We start from the raw sequence: 18,369 nt of genomic DNA, 5'->3' as shown, positions 1-18,369 counted from the left end.
TCAGAGAATTACAACAACAAAACGACCCATGACATTTCTCACTGTATAAAACAAAAATAGGCCACTTAAAATTCTCACTTTAAATAGAATATATTGCTTAACAGTTGATTTTTGAAATTGTTTAAAAGAAACCACATTTTTTTCCCTAAGGAACTGTATAATTTGGGATAAACTTCATTAAGTCTGCACAATATAGACAACTCTAAACAGCTGAACCATTTTAAGTATTGGAAAATGAGGTGAAAGAAAAGCAGCAATGATTTCCCAGATTAATAATACTTTTATTAATAACATTTAAGAATGACAGTTTCAGTAAGTTCAATTTATTAAGTGTCCACATAAATCTGTTGTGTTTTTTTTTTTTTTTTTTTTAATACTCCAAAATACCCAACTTTTACAATTTCAAGTTTCAGTGCTTTGAGCTAAAAGACAGGAGCTTATAAAGTTTGACCTCCTGTATAACAGGTTTCGGGCTTCCCTGATTTAACTACTGTTTCAGTCCAGTAACCGGGGGATTTTCTTTAAGAAAAACACCAATGCAGCTGTTTCACAGAACACAACCAACAAAATCAGCAAGCAGCCATACTACTTCTTGAGTTTCTTTTGAGCAGCCTTCTTCTTGACCATTTGTAACCTTTTCATAGCATTGAGCTGAGATTCCTGAGAAGTTGGGCCTTTTAGGGAGGTTGACTGGTTACCAGTATCTGTCACGGTTTTGCTTGCACTGCCCCCACTGTTACCTGCAGTCCCACTGTTGCCATTCCCGCTGCTTACCTGACTGCTGGTGCTCGGTGCAGTACTGCTGGGACTAGGAAGACCTACTTTGCTGACATTATCACTGCTTACCGAACGGCTAAGAGTGGTTTTCCCCAGTGTCAGAGGTGGAGGAGGTTTCAGCTGAACAGGGCTTGTGCTGTTGTTGGCAGAAGCTATTTTTGACCCTAGTCCTGTTTTGGAGGTTGCCAACCCTGACAAACCCACAGGTTTCTGGTTATTTGAAGAAGCTGCAGGTTTCCCGCTGGTGCTCTGTGCTGTTGATCCCAGTTTGGTAGTTGATGGGTTGGCAGAGGAGGTTTTGGCTGCAAAAGCAGCCCATCCTGTAAGGCCACTGGTTGCTGAAGAGGAAACACTTGTACTGGCTGAGTTCCCCGAAGTTGCTGCTGAGGTCTAAAATAAATAAAGCATTCTTATTATAGTAGCATCTACTTGTGTAACACATCACAGCAGGAACAAGTTGAGCCTCTGTTTCAGTTCTTTTCCAAGGAACACCCTGTGGACAATATTTCATCACTGGTCACTACAGTTAAAAGTATTAACAAGAAAAGGAAAGGATGCCAGGTGCAGCCAACTTTTAATTTCCCAGCCACATAAAACCAATATTACCTTTTCTTCCCTTTCTTCTATACACCTAGCAGGCTATCATATGGCATTGTGATCCCCTCAAACTCTAAAAGATGGTTTAACTGAAGTGCTACAAAAAGCCCAAATTTGTGATGTATAAAAAAGGAAAGCAAGCCACCAACTTTTATTGCTTACTGCTGTTACCTGCTGTCACTTTTTAACAAGATGACATGTGCTCAGGCAAAAACCAGACAGTGAGCAATGAAGTATTGCACTTATTACAGTCTTTTGGTCAAAGTAGCAGCGTCTAAACTTTTTCCTTCCTTCCCTTCTCTTGGCTCTTAGCAGCCTGTACCACACATACAATTTAAAAAAATAAAAAAGTCACTGAACTTCTTTCTTGCAGTCTTTCCATGCAGGTACTGCAAAAAACAAACTTCCTGCAAACAGTTTTCCTTGCCTGCAAAGCACTATACACATTAACCGCAGTTCCCATACCTTAAACCCTATAATCCCCAGTTTTCAGATGGGGGTAATACACAAATTGAATTATTAAATCAGAATTACACCAAACAGCAGAGTCAAATAGAAATTAAACCCTCCTGTTCAAGTAATACCCCTTCTATAATATATCCAGACTGTTTCTAAACAGTAAAGATGACAGATGAAATCGGGCCTCACTCTTACAACCTGTTGAGGCACATAAAATAACTACTGAGATGAACAGTTATTCACAGGTGTAAACGCTTGAGCAATAACCATCATATTATTCCCAATGGTTTGCATCCAGGCAGAGAAATGGCAAACATAACTTTGAGCACATGGATAACAGCTTTGATTCTGAGTTAAAGGTGTATTTTCCTAGGAAAGGGTCATGCTTTGTTAGACTACTAATGTCGCCTCTGGTTTTTCACCTTTGATCGACTTGTGACAGTATTTATTAAATAGCTTGGAAAAACAGAAACATGAGGCAAAATATATAAAAAGCAGCCACTTCCTAAATTAGGTCTCACAAAGTCAGCTAGAGTTTCCCTATTAACATGAGGAGAAGCCTTCTAACTATCAAAATATGCATATGTTACTTTAACACAAAGAGCAAATCATATCTTTTATACAATTCATAGAATCATAGAATGATTTGGGTTGGAAAAGACCTTAAAGATCACCTAGTTCCAACCCCCCTGCCACGGACAGGGACACCTTCCATTAGATTAGGATGCTCAAAGCCTCATTCAGCCTGGCCTTCAACAATTCCAGGGATGAGGCATCTCCAACTTCCCTGGGTAACCTGTTCCAGTGTCTCACCACTCTCACAGTAAAGAATTTCTTCCAAATATCTAATCTAAATCTCCCCTCTTTCAGTTTAAAACCATTGCCCCTTGTCCTATTGCTACAGTTCCCAATAAAGAGTCCCTCCTCATCATTCCAGTAGACCCTTTAGTTACTGAAAGGATGCTATAAGGTCTCCCTGGAGCCTTCTCTTCTCCAAGAATCCCAACTCTCTCAGCCTGTCTTCATAGGAGAGTTGCTCCAGCCCTTGGATCGTCTTCGCGGCCCTCCTCTGGACACGCTCAAGCAGGTCCACATATTTCTTATGTTGGGGGCCCCAGAGCTGGACACAGTACTCCAGCTGGAGTCTCATGAGAGCGGAGTAGAGAGGCAGAATCACCTCCCTCAGCCTGCTGGACACTCTTCTTCTGATGCAGCCCAGGATACAGTTTGCTTTCTGGGCTGCTAGCACACATTTATGACCATTTCTACTTGTATAAAATATCAATCCATAAAGCAAATTCTGTTTTCTCCCTTGTAATATAAGAAAAACAGTCAAGAGCTGGATGTTTTAGGGACTTACAGTTGAATTGAGGGTTTTCTCCCCACTCTTTTAGTGTTAACGCAAAACCATTATGCCACAGTACTACTCAGTACACATAGTATAGCAGACTTTGCATGCACAGTTCTTGTGAGAAAAAATTGGTCTGATTGAAAAAATTATGATCTGTGCAGTGAAATGTAAACTCTTTGTCTGGAAAATCTCAACTACATTACCTTGACTTCTGTTCTCTTGAATGCTAGAAAAGTTGGTGGGGTCTCAGGTTTTAACTTAATTTCTGGCTTCTTGACCAATGGGTCCTTCACAGCTGGTGCAACTGAAACAACTGCAGGAGCTGGTTTTTGAGGTGGTTTTTGTGTCTTCTGAGCCTGTATAAGTGGTAGGAAGAAAACCCCAAAATTAGTTATGGGCGCCATAACATTGATTGTTTTGACTGTTAACAAAAAGCATGAATATTATCAGATTGCAATCCAGCCTTTACAATTTGAAGCTGAATGGTGCCTGAGAAATAAGGTAATAGGAGATGTGGAGGTAGTGCTGAGTATGGTACAGGGGACAGAGTCCAGCCAAAAAGTACACTGAATAGGACTTTCTGTCTCCGCTTAGAAAGAGTGAAAGTGTTGACACTTAGGGAACAGGAAAGCCCTGAGCCTTCACAGAAAAAAGGCAGACAGGTGAACTTGAGAAAGACAGAGACATAATCCAGCAGTACTGGGATCCAGCAGTACTTGGATACAGGCTGCAAGAGTCTGCTAAGAAGCCGCAGGTAAAATGGTAGAATTTACAATGAAACAAAAAAAGGAAAAGGCTTATTGAAGGCAAACATTGAACGGGTGCAATGGCTATCCTGTGCAAAAACGGACTTCAGGCAAACACCCCTCTGAGTTCAAAAGCCTGCTAATCATCAGAATAATCATGTATTTCAGTCAGAGATGACAACTCCTAGACCTGGATCTTACATTGCCTTCTTCTCTTGTGTCTTAGCGGCGGTGTTTCAACAGATAAAAATTTGTTAAGTTATCACAGAACAGTTCCAAAACAGAACACGTTTTCCACTGTATAAAAGGGTTTGATTTTAAAACATCAGAACTAAAGTCATGTGAACTAATGGTCCATGCACCCAAAGATGCTTTCTTACTCCGATGTTTGTTTCTCATGAGAAAAGTGGAATTCCTGTGAGATCAGGAATAATTAGTCTGTTAAGTCAGGAAATTAACATGCAGATCAATCAAAATAAGAGGATTTTTTTTTTCCTCGAATGTGCTACCCACAGCTTATTGTTGAGCCTGAGAACACTCAACACTTAAGATCTGGACCAAAATTTGGTCTTGTCTTACAGGAAAACATCCGTTCATGTCCTAAGCTGAGAAGAAAACTAAAACTGCAGGGCAATTTGGTAGGCATGTACTAAAAACTGAGTATCACCTGAAATAACAAAAGTTTTCAACTGCTGCTTACCAAGTAGGAAATAATCCTCTTTCACTCTTATTCACTAAACTTCTGCTTTTTAAAAAGCTTTAAGAATCACATTACATCAGACGCTCTTTGAGATGCTACAATAAAAAACACAGCTGCAGCAAGGGAAGCACTGCTGAGAAAAATGGTTCTCCAACATGATTCCAAAGACTTCTGTAACCCATAAAATACTCTCACGTATTAGAAACAGCCTGCTGCATTTAAATAGTGCTCATACGAGACAAAAAACTGAGTCCTACCATTCTCTTCATCTGCCTGGTACAGCGGGCGCAATACCATACAAGTCGAGGATCATTCACTTCTTTGTCTGTCACCTGAGGTTTATGGCAATCCTGGTGGTAGAGATTATGGCACTCCTGACACTCCACTAGCTGATTCCCAGAAGTAACTGTCATTTGCCTGCAGAGCAAATAGTTAAGAACAGATTATGGGAGAAAGCACTTAAAGGATTATCAATTGTTGGAAATTTTGCAAGGCTTAAGATAAAAACTAAAAATATTTTGCTTTCACATATATTTTTTTACCTGCAGCAAATGAAATGTATTCCTTTTCTTCCTGTAGGAGTTCTTCCTAACAAATATTTTAGAAATTTTGCATTTTTTAAAGGTAATTTCTTTCTTGAAAGTCTAAAATTTATCTAGAAATTCTAAAACTATTAAACGTGTATATGACACTTTCGATTTCCCTGTTTGATTTTTATATCAGAAATGTGTCACCTGCTTTGCTTCACCTGGGCATTTATGGATACCCCACTGTATACCAATTATGACTTCCTCATTATATTAGCATATGAAGGCCTAGTCTACATTTGGGTAATTTTGCTGTAAACTGCAGAGCAATACAGTTCCAGAACAAAAAATTTCTCAGTGACAAGCCTGTAAGAGTGCTTTCTGCTACAGGATTTAAATCATCCAAGCTGTACACTATTTAATGATGTTTTATTAGCCATCCTTTTGGTCCCTACTAAACAAACAGACACTTGGAATTTGAGATAATACCAGAATCATGCAAAGATGGAATAGAAAGGATTAACTGTGCAGTCCTGCCTGGAAGCAAACGTGTAAGCTGGTGATGAGGACTTAATTTTGCGTGGGCCTCTGGTGAAGTAATCACACTATATAAATGACAAATTAGTGATATACACATGACTGGGAGTATGTCTGTGAATTAGCCAAATACCATTTTCCTAATGATTTCTTCTTTCAGATGACAAATCAGGCTATTTAATTGCTAAGCTGCTTTTGCTGATATCCCCAAGGAGCAGGTACCCAGGTAACCATGGAAACTCTATGTGTAGATGGGTGGGGAAAGGTAATACCTTATTTCTTTATATAACAGGAAAATGAAGTCTGAAGGTATTGTCCATATGGATACTAGAACATATCCTAAGAAATATTTCTCTTTTAAATGGGCTATTTAAGAACAGAGGGAGAAATCTTTCTGAAATTCCAGGGCCCATTATTTTAGGTGCAGGATATTTCAAAACTCGTTTTGTTTGTTTGTTATTCCTAAATAAACTGGGTCAGTACAAAGCAGTGATGTTTCAACCTCATATCTCAAGGGAGGAGACTCACCCTATTTTAAAATTACAAAGAACAATCCCAGACCGATTAAAAAAACATGAACTCTTCATGCCCAGAAACAAGTTAAACCAGAGTTATTTTAAAAAGATACAATAAGCAAGAAACAAACATAATGATTTTTTACCTTCAGAAAACAAACAAACAAAAAAGTACTCATAAAAAATAAGGTTCTTTCAAAATCAGGCTTTTTTAGAAGAAATATTTTTGGGGTTTTTTGAGAGACAGAGCTCACTATCATCTGCATACTGCACGTAGAATTTCTACTTCATATAACCGAGAAGCCATATAACTGGTGAGCTTTGTTTTTCTAAGATCTGCAGGTATAGGAGAACGTGAAGTCATTTTAATACCCCCTCTCTCCCTATGCCTAACTTGATATAAAAGAAGAAGAAGAAACACACCACAGGCATCAACATTCAATACTCCTAATCACTATGAAAATACATTTGACACTTGGCAAACCTTGAAGGAACATTTAATGTCTCTACTTTAGTTTTTACATCTATAAAAAAAGCAATAGTTAATATTCAAATGCACTCTTTTGCATTTGTGAACCCACAGCTGGGTTCTTTTTAACTTGTTTTCTTAAGCAATATCAATATAAACCCTTTGGCTATGAACCCCACCTACTCTGCAATTGGACATGACGTTTTCATTCACACCTGGTTGACATTGAGTTATTAAGAGATGTCACTTTCTAAAAACTATTCATACTTGAATTATTTTAAAGAGTATGCAGTGCTTTTATATTTCATATGTTGTTATTTCAGCTCAAGATAGCCAACCCCCAAAAAGGCCCACACATTGAAAGCTGCGCAGTAAATGGTGGAATATTGTCTAACCAATGTGTTGGATTCAGAAAGTCAGAAGCGCGAGTACTCTGAAAAACACCTTGTCCAGCTTGAGCTGGAGAACCACATGACATCAGTTCCAGCAGGTTTCACGTAAAATGAAAACAAATCCTGAGCATTGGGTGACTGTTGCCATCCCCTCATGGGTTGTTTATTTCCTCACTGTGCTTCTCTCTCCCTCTGGCATCAGCTTAATGACAGCTATTTTAGTTACAGAATCCCCTCCAGTGTGTCAACCGCTCCACACAGCTTGGTATCAATGGCAAACTTGCTGAGGGTGCACTCAATCCCACTGTCCATGTTGCCAACAAAGATGTTGAACAGCACCAGCCTCAGTACCAACCCCTGAGGAATGCCACTCATCACAGCTCACCACTTGGACATCAAGCAGTTGACCACAACTCTGACTGCAGCCATCCAGCCAATTCCTTATCCATTGAGTGGTCCACCTGTCAAATCAATGTGTCTCCAATTCAGAGACCAGGATGTCATGCAGGACAGTGTCAAATGCCCTTATTGAAAAGTAAAAAGAACCTGTCTTGGCTGCGAGATGTATTTACACTGTTAGCTGAAAAAATGTGGTTACGTGTAAATGAATATTAAATGATCATGAAAAGAGGAACAACACATACAGATCTCATAATATTGCCACAAAAAAAGAAATGTTTTCAGAAGGGAACTGTTTTTTTTTTTGTTTTAAAAACGCTTATCATTAGTCATTAATATTTTAACTTATTTTCCAATAATTAACAATCGGTATTAGTCATGATAGGTTTTGCATACTGTCTAGCCTTATTTTTCACCCGACCCTTCCTGAAGAAATGTTGGTTGTCTCATTAAAGGTTCCATTTTCAAGAAGTCATTCTTATTCATCCAAAATAAATAATAAATTTAAGGATATTTCATATGTGTTTAAGTGATTTCCAGAATAAAAACTACAGGAAGCACTAACTCAATAGTACACAGAAAAAACCAAAAGTAACTACACAATTGCAATGAAGCAACTTTGACTTACCTGCAAACAACACAGGCTAATCCCATTTCCATAGCAAAGTCATCAGCACTGGTTTCCTCAAAGCTAGATAAATCAGGCATGGATAAATCCTTGCTTGTCTGAACCGTAATAGGAGAGGAACGCGCCTCTTGCTTCTCTAGTCTGGGCTTCTTTGGTGTATCAGCTCCTTCAGCCGTATCCCCTTTTATCTATTACACACACAGAGCGAATGGGAAAAAGGCAAAAAGCTAATGCATATTATTAAAATGAAAAAATGACCAGGACAATTAGGTTAGCGATATAAGAAGATCTACCTTACATAGCATACACACAACTTATTTTCCTTAGATATGGATTTTCTTCAAAATATTTATGAACCAGAAGCTCAATTCCACTTTTTGTACTTCACCTCAAAATCCTGGAAAAAGCTTTGGAAATCCCATATTTCAGCTTGCTACATTTTAGTAACCTCTTATTATCCAGATACTTAAAACGTAGAATCATAGAATGGTTTGGGTTGCAAGGACCTTTAAAGGTCATCTAGTCCAATCCCTCTGCAATGAGCAGAGAAAACATTCACAGAACAATTATAACAAAACTTCTGTTTGATTGCCTAAATGGCAACATGATTGGATAATGCAGCTCACGGGCTATGCTTAATTAGATGAGTTAACTTACACATGTTAAAAGGAGAGCTTTGTCTAAACCATCTTCAAGTCTATTAACCCAATTATTTCATTAAAGAACAAAAATTACTTACTTTATCAGCAGATCTCTTTTCTGTTTCTTTTTTCACCTTTTCTGATGCAGTGGCCTTGCCATTGTTGTTGCCAGAAGGCAAACTAGAAGAAGCTTTAGGCTCTTGCTTACTGGAAATAGGTTTGGTAACAGATACTTTTGGTTGCTCTACTTCCTAAAAGCAGAAACAAAAATTGAAGGCAAACCCTGTAGCCCTACACTTCAGTTACTTCCTAGTTTGCAATTAGTTAGGTAACAGGTTCGGCAACCAACATGTCATAGAGCATTGATCACCTATATAGGCACTTTTTAAATTTTAATATTTCTTAAGTATTTTCATTGACAAATTAACGTGTTTAAGCTGAAGCCAATTATTAAAACCTCCCCTTATCACTCACCTTCCAGAGGAAAGGGTGCTCTTATTCCAAAGACACATCTTCTTTGGAACACTAATTAAAAAGGAAAACTTTTCTGCTTTTAAAATTCAAAGAGATAATGAACACAAATTTTCAGATAGTTCTGAGCACAAAATTCAGTATAAGCTGAAAACATAAGTAGACATCTGATGTCACCAGACATCAATACTTCATTCCCTCATTGAGGAAAATATTGGCCTCTGCTTAATCTCAGTCCATATTCACCTACCAGATTAATAAATTTAGATCTCAACAGAAATCAATAGTTCTTATTAATGATGCCCTAGTGTCAGCAATGGATAATAAGCAAGTAAGTCTGAAAATGAGTGATTAATCACAGCAATGTGCATAAGCAAGGTACTGCCCCCACCCCCAAGCTTGGTAAGGAAAAGAGTAATTCTCTGCTGTTTACTGGGACAGGTACTGAGCCCTGAGCTTCATCCCTCCCCAAGTCTGTCGACTTCCTGTTGCATCCAGAGTCAGAAATGGATTTCCTCATCTGCCTGACTATGGTAATCTTGTGCTCCTTACTCTGTTCTTGGATTTCATGGTCAACCACAAATTAATCCCGCAGCCTGAGAATGCAAGTAAAGGAATTCTTGTACTTTTTCCATTTCTGAGCTTTGCAGTCCGGCTGATACTGGAGACTGAAAAGAGGGGAAAAAAAGATTTCTTCCTCTGCCCTGAGCCTCAGTCTCACCTGAGGGCAGGTGACTACCAGCCGAGCTTTTACTACAATTGGCTTCCCAGGCCCCTTTGTACTATTATTGTACTTAAGCTCTCTGCTTCCTCTTCAAACTACAAACCAATGCTTCTTTGAGCTCTGACACAGAGGGCTCCTGAGAGTTTTGAGACATGTGTTAGAGGGAACTGCAGGTTTCACAGAGTTAACAATTTGAATAGAAAGCACACTACAAGCATCACGTATAAGGCAGCAGTGATAGTGCCTTTTAGTTATTCAGAACCATGTCCATGTAGAAACGAAACATTACTAATATATCAGCATATGGACCATCATTAGAACATACCAGGCTGACTTCTAAGCATCCTAGCTGAGAACTACCTCATTATCCATATGGCAATATGAGGATGTCCCCACTTGGTTATTTCCATACACTAATCTCAGATTCATATATCCTCTCTAGCAGGTGTTCAGCTATTTCAGTAGATGAAAAATAATGTTTGTCCATTGGATGGTGATAGTTTCAGCCTGCAAATCATTTCTGCTTTGAACCATTATGGTGATTTTCATTCTCATATGACTTCATCAACAGAATTTCAAGAAAAGAGATCCAGATTTATGAGTAAATAGCTAGGTTTTTTTTCATATTTATCTGCGGCAAAAATAACATGCATTTTAAAAACCTTTCAGCTCTGATTGTAACTGGGTAAATCCATAATTTTGGGTTTATCTTAAATAGCACGTACGATTGCTTACAAACAAAAATGCCAAAACCAATACAAAAAGAACTATTACAAAGTTATGACATTTGCAATATAGTGCTGAACACCTCTTTTACAGGTCTTGGTACATCAACAAGATAAAGCAATTTTTTTTTTTCATTAACTTTAATCAAACGGATTATATTGCATTAAAGAAGAACGATGAATACGAACACTCCAAAATTACTCTTTTTCCTCAATTTCTGATTATCTTTTAGCTTTTCAGCTATAAAAGATGAATTAGGAATAGCAGAAGCTTTAGAAAGGCATTCAAAAATGACCCATGTTTTCTAATACCAATACCTTCTGAGATGGACGATAGCTTGAGTCAGTCCCTCTGGCCAAAGACTCATCAAGAAGTGCTTTCAGCTTTTCAGCAGAGTCCTTACTCTTCGAATGCAAGAAGCCCAGGGCCTTCAAAAAAATGGGATCAAGCTCCAAGTTCACTGTAGCAGCCATAGTGGTGTCTTTGGAGGAAGGAAAAAAAAAAAAGAAAGAAAAACAATGACAACTTTATGCATATGGAACACAACTCAAACAGCATGTGGCTAACTAACCCACAGATGATTTTTTTTTTGGTAAAATGAAATTATATTAAAACACAGCAAGGATGATGCGAATTAATTATTGTTGTTAGAAGATGACTGATTGTGAACTTCAGAATTTGGCTTTTCTGCTGAAATGATGTCAAACTTGTTCTTTTGCACATTTGATGTTCAGAAACTAAACTCCTCATACTTGCATAAATGGAAAAAATATTCTTCATTCTTGTTATTCCATATACACAGAATACTGGAAAACACGCAAAGTAAGTGTAAACTTCAGGAAAAGCAATTACTACTCTTCTCCTTAACATTATTTGCATATACAGTGATTTCTATCTCATTGCCCATTTAAGAATAAGAAAGAAAAATCTCCTACTCGTAGAAAAATTAACTTTTGAAACTTTGAAAAGAACAGCTCATTGTAATATGCAATGAGATATAAACCAGCTGGCATACAATTTTATACATATTACAAATCTGAAAAGATATATAGTCTGTTTTTAAATAAAGCTGAAACAGTGAGAAAAATTATAACTCAGATTGTGATATATCCAAGTCTCTTTAGGACAGCCTAGGTTTTTATGTCAAGTAATGACTATCCAGAGCTCTAAGATGCCATAGTGTCAATGTAAATAGAATAAAGTGAGGAAAAGGGTAGAATGAATTTGAAAAAAAAAAAAAAGTTTGCTTCATAGCAAGACATTTCTGTGCTCTGGAGCCTTCTCTGTTAATTTCTTTAGCAAAAACTCTAAGGAATTGCATTTACAACAGAAATTGTCCCTAAAAAGATAGGTATCTCTAACTTCATCAGTAATTAACAATTAATGATTTAAGAAATAACATGAGAAGGGAAGTTTCCTGCTCTTTTCCAAATCAGATGAGAAGTCATATTGTTAATAATCCCTTCAAATTTCATTTGAAACACATCAGGACATGTTTCTTTTTTAATACATTAATCTAGAAGACATTCTTGAAAAGGCTTTCATCAGTTCTGCTCAAAAAGCACTGCCTGGACAGCTTTTTCAGATAGAGTTTCCAAGGTTTTGTCTGATGAATTCCTTTTGATATTCAAGGCAGTGAACTTTTACCTCTGGCCAAAACACCAGCAGCGGCAGCCTGCTCCCTCAACACTTGCCTAGAAGTCTCCAGGAACCTTTATCTCATGCTGAGCTTTCACGAGACACCAGAGAATCACTCGACTAAAATCATCAAGGAGTTCGACATCCAGTAGACTTCACAGGGTTTTTATCAATGGACCCAGCAGAGAGTTAAGAATCCTCTTCAAGAGCCTCTTCTCTTTTCCTTAATCTTTGCTACTTGTCAAATCATTTTCTGGTGGCCACAGAACTTCTCCTAGTAAGTACTACACACCAGTTACTCTGCTTTTCACTGATCAAGCAGAGACTGCGGTGCAAACCCCATCCCGACAATTCAGTCTCTCTCTGATGTTTACAAAAAGTGAATTCAATGCACGTGGAAAGCACATGCCCTCTTTTTTCATGCATCTACCTCTGACAAATTTTCAGGCTGTTCCTGAGTTCTGTGGATAGGTTATCTCTTCCATTTCTTTGTTCTGTGAATATGCTTTCCAAGTTTCAGTACCATATAATCTTAAATTAGGACTCTGCTAAACCCTCTATTGAGTGAAAACAGTAGAATTAAAACACTAACTTCAGAACTTTTGAATAGTTCGCTGCTAAAAAAAATGATAGAAGTTATTTTCTGAGGCTTCTAGGAATACATACTGTGTATGCAAGGAACAGGTAGCCTCAACAGTCATTAGCAGCCAATTCAGGACGCCTGGAGTATTTACAGAACAAGTTTAAGCATACTAATTCTGTTTTCATCTTTCTGTAAGGTAACACTTCCCAGATTTATTTCTAGCTTTTTAAAGACATCTATTGTAAAAGAACTGTTAAAATCCAAATTTCAAAATGATTCTCTTTATTTATTCTTTTATTTGCATAGGAAATTGCAGCAACTCTTTCTCTGTTCTCAAGGGTAACTTATAATGTCACAGGCTACTACAGTTATAACTAATATCACAAAAATTTCTCATGAGAAGGAAGGGAACTGGGTTTATTAAACAGTTCAAGTATGCTCAGTTTAGGCATATATTTTCAAATTAAAAAAAGCCTATTTGTAAGTTAAAGAAGGTAAGGATATTTAATGGAAAGATGAACACAATAGCTGTCTTAAAAATAGCATCATCTGAGAAAAGAAAATTGATAAATATGCTTTCCTTACTGGACCACAATAACACGACTGTCAAACAGGCTAATACCAATAAATGGCCTGGTCCAAAAGGCAAATTATTGCTTTTGGTAGGGGTGTTTTCCAGACATTTACAGATTAGAACAGTGGTTTGATATTTATAAACCTAAGATCCAATTACATTCATTCATGTTTTCATTCATAAACTGCTCCTCTGGTGGTGAAGTCAGCATATAGCAACCTGACAGCCTTGGAGCAAGAATAGTAAAGTGTTTAAACGATGATGCCATGGGTTATTCTGCGTAAAAGCACTCCTTGACTTTCGAGTGGAATCTTTGTACGAAAAATAATGCAAATATTGTTTTGGATAAAAAAAATAGGGAAAAAAGCGAGTATGATACTGCCCTTGTGTAGCAGTTTGATAATGCAACTGTGAGATTAGAGGGCCATGTTATAATCCTTGAACCCAGAGCAGAACCGTTTTTGCACAAAGCAGTAACTGAAGGGAACATGCAGGCGACTCATGAAGCACGGACAGGAACTCTAGTGTACCCTTTTGTGACTAAGCATTAACACATCAGCCTAATCCTAAAAGCACCTTTCTTAACTTAGGTCTCTGCTTGACACTTCTTCACTATTGTATAAGAACTATTTAATGATGGATAGACAAGACCAAATATAAGGTATCAAAACTCACTTAAGTATCTGAGATAATATTAAAAATCCTACAAGGTACAGTAACCTCCCAATAAGTACTACTCTAAGTGGTTTAAATCCCTGTGTGTGTGGGAAAAAGTTAATTACTGGGTTGTTATTCTTAAAACATCTAAGAATTTTTTAAGTCTCTCATTTCTTGAGCTTACTATTGTCTTCTGCTAAATACAAGCCCAATTGAGCACTATACATAATATATGGTCTCCCAATTTAATAGACTTATTGGATTTCCAGGCTGTAAGAGTCCCTTTCTCTTCATTTATTTGCCAGCTATTATTTTGCATGCCTACACACGTATTATCTTGTTCATCATAACTTTCAGTTAAATGGATCTACTTACATTATATTTTCAGATATGGTAATATTTTCATCTGTTTCTGAACTTCTATATCTATTATTTCTGAGACAGGTATACAATTGAAGGTATTTTTTCAAGAAAGTGCACACCTTCAATTTATACTGCAATGTTATTATCAAAGCCTCTCTTTATATCAGCAATACTTTTATTTTTCACTGACACTGATGATTAAAAGGACCTTGACTGACATATCTTTTTCAGCTACCTTCAACATCTGTACCAGTCAATTTAAAACCCAGCAACATTAACCAATAGTACAAAATTCCTTCTGACGCGCTGCACTGTGTTCATCAATAATTAATTTCACTTACCACTATAATATCAATTCACTTTTTTTTTTGTCCCTTTGGATTCTTATGTTCCTCAGGATTTTTTTCTCTTCCTGACTAATTTAGTAACTGATTTTGCTTATTTACCAATAATGCCTTTTCCAGCTCACTTTCAGATTTAAAGTCTTAATAAAGTAGATCACAGAAAGTCTTAAAAGCAGGAAAAACTGATCTTCTATTTTCAGTTTTTGTTTTAGTATCTTAATCAGGGCTTGATTCACGACAACATAATTTCTCAGTTATCTCCCATGAGGGATATTTCAGAACTCATGCACTTCGGTAGTCCAGACAACTGTATTAATTGGAACAACTGTATTAATCGGTTCTCATTTATTTGACATGTTTCCCAAAGAATTTTAGAAGACTACAGTAAAATCTTCTGCTATGGAGTTACTAGCACTGGTATCCTTCATTTTACATTCTATTCTACAGCATATTTTATACTCTACTTTTAAATTAATATATCAATCAATATCATATTAACCTGTTCATCCATAATTTCTAAGATTACACTATTGCCCTACATTTGCTGTTTTCTACTCCTTGTGAACAGTACATTATTTAAGAATGACAGAATCATTCAGTTTGGAAGGGACCACAAGTGTTCACCCTGTGCAACCTCCTGCTCAAAGCAAAGACAATACTGAATTCAGACCTGCTCGCCCAGGATTTTGTCCAGTTGGGTCTTGAAAACCTCTAAAGATGGAAACGTGACAAACCTCCTGGGCAACCTGTCCCAATGCTTAACTGTCCTCATTTCCTTACTTTGAGCTGGAACCTCCCCTGTTGCAACTTCTGCTGTCTCTCATTCCTCTGCAGTGCATTTGAGTTGGTCAAGTATGATTTATCTTTGGTAGAGCCCAAGCTGGCTATCCCCAGTCACCACCTTATTATGCCTACTTGCTTCATGATCTTTCCACAGGTGGAAACACTGAGACTGACCACCCTGTAGTTCTCTGGATTGTCCTTACCCTTTTTGAAGATGAACATAAGATTTGCCTTTCTTCAGCCTTTGGGGATCTACCCCAATCTCGTGACCTTTCAAAGATGACAGTGTCTTCGTGAAGACACCGTCAGCTCTCAGCACCCTTGAATGCAGTCCACCTGGGCCCAGGGACTTGTCAGGTAAACAATCCCTGCTACAATCCTCTTCTACAATTTGTAGTTCCTCCTCTCCTTGAACCCTGCCTTGGGGCAAAAGGCCTGGGAGACCTTACTAGTGAAGTATGAAGCAAAGACAACATGAACTATCTCATCTCACCCTTATCTGTATCTATTGTCACTAATACGCTCGTCCGATTCAGCATATTTTTGTCCACATGTCCAGCACCATATTTTACCTTGTAAATCCTTTTCAAGGTAAACAGCATCTCCTTACCTTTGACATTTCTTCTTAGTTTCAAATGTAGCTTAGCTTTTGCTTTCCTAACACCATCCCCACATGCCTGGGCAATACTTCCACATTCCTCCTTTGTTGCCTGTCTCCACTTCCATCTCCTGCATGTGTCCTTTTTGCATTGGAGCTCTATCATGAGTTCCCTGTTTAATCAAGGCCTTTTCCTGTTATATCTGCCTTACCTTTTTACGAAATGTTTTTGTTCTCATGAATAGTTTGTGTTGCCACAAAAATCAGTTCTATAAAACACTTTTATTGAAGTAAATGAGATAATCATACCTACATAATTGAGATTTTCTAACCCCTACTACCACCAAGGTTCGATATTCTGCAAAATTGGACCTGAAGATGCTGTTTAAACAGATGCCACTGGTCATTGATTTGTCACTGCTAAACTGATTATATCTCCATTATTGTTTTCACCTGTCCCTAACTTGATGCCTACCGAAATTTATCAGGTTTATGAATTCCCTAGATATCATCCTCCTCGTGATTTTTCAGTGGAAGAACCAAACTTCAGTCAAAAGTAAATTTCTGGATTAGTTACACCAAAGCCACAACCCAATCCTTTCCAGCACACTTGCTGCAAATTTCTCCCTGACATTTCCTTTAAGGATGAATCATAGGATGGTTAGAGTTGGAAGGGACCTTAAAAGATCATCGAGTTCCAAACCCCCTGCCATGGGCAGGGACACCTCCCACTAGACCAGGTTGATTAAAGCCCCATCCAGCCTGGTCTTGAACACCTTCAGGGATGGGGCATCCACAACTTCCCTGGGCAACCTGTTCCAGTGCCTCACCACCCTCACAGAAAAGAATTTCTTCCTGATATCTAATCTAAATCTTCCCTTTTCCAATTTAAAACCATTACGCCTTGTTCTGTCATTACACTTCCTGACAAAGAGTCCCTCTCCAGCTCTCCTGTAGGCTCCCTTCAGATATTGGTAGGCTGAAGAAAAGTCCTCTCATCTGACAGCCACTCTTTAAACACAAAATCCTTAAGAGAATGAGATGCCACCATCTTTTAATCCAAAAATATCCTATGCCGTGGTTGAAACTTACACGCCCTGCATACACATACATCACCTCCCTTCGGTCTGTTTCTCCTAATTAGCGGCCAGTGCCGCTGTCGTGACGGCAATGCCGCCCCCGCTGCCAGCCCCTATCGCCACAGAGGAGCTGAACGTCCCCGGTTCATCGCGGCGCTGACAACCGGGCCCGCTCACACCGCAGCCAAACGCCGGGGCCCAGCGCCTCCCGCACGCCTGAGGGCCTCAACTGGCGACTCGCGGACACGCTGCCCCGAGGGGAGAGAGCCCGGGGCGGCTGCGGGGACCCTCCCGCCCTGGCGCGGTTTCCTCAAGATCACGGCACCGGGTGGGCCTGTGTGCCAGGACGGACCGTCCCTCCAGACGCCAGGCAGGAGGGGCGCCAGCGCCCACAGCGACAACGCGGCGGCCGCCTCCTCACCTCGCCGGCTCCACCCAGGCCCTCCCCACTCCACAGAGGGAGACGGCGGGTAACGGCCACCGGACGGGAAAGGGGTAACGGCCGCTAAGCGTGCGTGAGGGCTGCCCTCTTCCTCCTCCCAAACCCCCTCTTCACGGCTCCCGGCGAAGTCGCGTCTGGCCCTCCCGCGGAGCCGCCCGCCGCTCTCTTACCGGAGAGGAGGAGGGTGTGGCGGACAAGTCACCGCCCAGGGCAGGGTCCGCCGCCGCGCCGGTTCCCCCCGCGCAACCAGGGCTCGCCGGCAGCCGTTCCGGGCGCGCGCTCCTCGCTGTGTGGGCGAGGCGGGGCGGGGCGCGAGCGCAGGAAGGGGCGGAGTGGAGGCGGAAGGGGCCGGGAGAGCGGAGCCGGCGGGGTGGGGTAAGAGCGGTTAGAGCCTGCCTCGTGCCCCCGGCGGGAGGGAGGGAGCCGTTAGGGGAAGGGGGGGGACGTTACCGGGCCGCAGCGGCTGAGGGGGGAGAGCCATGGGGTCCCCCGCGGGCGTTGGGGGTCTTAGCGGTCCTGGGGAGCCCCGGTTTTCTGTTTCCGGGCCTCCCGGGGTGAGAAGGGCGGCCTCTGCCCCTTGTGCCGTTAGTTCTCTGTGTGGGGAAGGAGGGTTGGCTGGAAGCTCCTCGTTGAGGCGTTGGTGGGTGGA

General features: G+C 39.8%; 1 protein-coding gene across 2 annotated transcripts; it reads right to left on the bottom strand.

Annotated features, from left to right (window-relative positions):
- Window positions 1-263: 263 nt before the first annotated feature.
- Window positions 264-18,016, bottom strand: INTS12 (integrator complex subunit 12). Of its 2 annotated transcripts, none has more exons than XM_074147888.1 (7): window positions 17,891-18,016; window positions 10,977-11,140; window positions 8,837-8,989; window positions 8,098-8,285; window positions 4,888-5,047; window positions 3,388-3,540; window positions 264-1,167 (listed from the first exon to the last, which is right to left on the bottom strand). In XM_074147888.1, the coding sequence occupies exons 2-7, from the start codon at window positions 11,130-11,132 to the stop codon at window positions 586-588; spliced, it is 1,392 nt and encodes a 463-aa protein (XP_074003989.1). In that variant the 5' UTR covers window positions 11,133-11,140; window positions 17,891-18,016; the 3' UTR covers window positions 264-585. The 2 variants fall into 2 exon arrangements, with proteins under 2 accessions (XP_074003989.1, XP_074003988.1); XM_074147887.1 differs by lacking the exon at window positions 17,891-18,016 and adding an exon at window positions 13,933-13,957.
- Between the last annotated feature and the right edge of the window lie 353 nt (window positions 18,017-18,369).

Source organism: Numenius arquata, chromosome 5, assembly GCF_964106895.1.
Source record: "Numenius arquata chromosome 5, bNumArq3.hap1.1, whole genome shotgun sequence".
Taxonomy (NCBI): domain Eukaryota; kingdom Metazoa; phylum Chordata; class Aves; order Charadriiformes; family Scolopacidae; genus Numenius; species Numenius arquata.
This window is presented reverse-complemented; position numbering and strand designations above follow the sequence as displayed.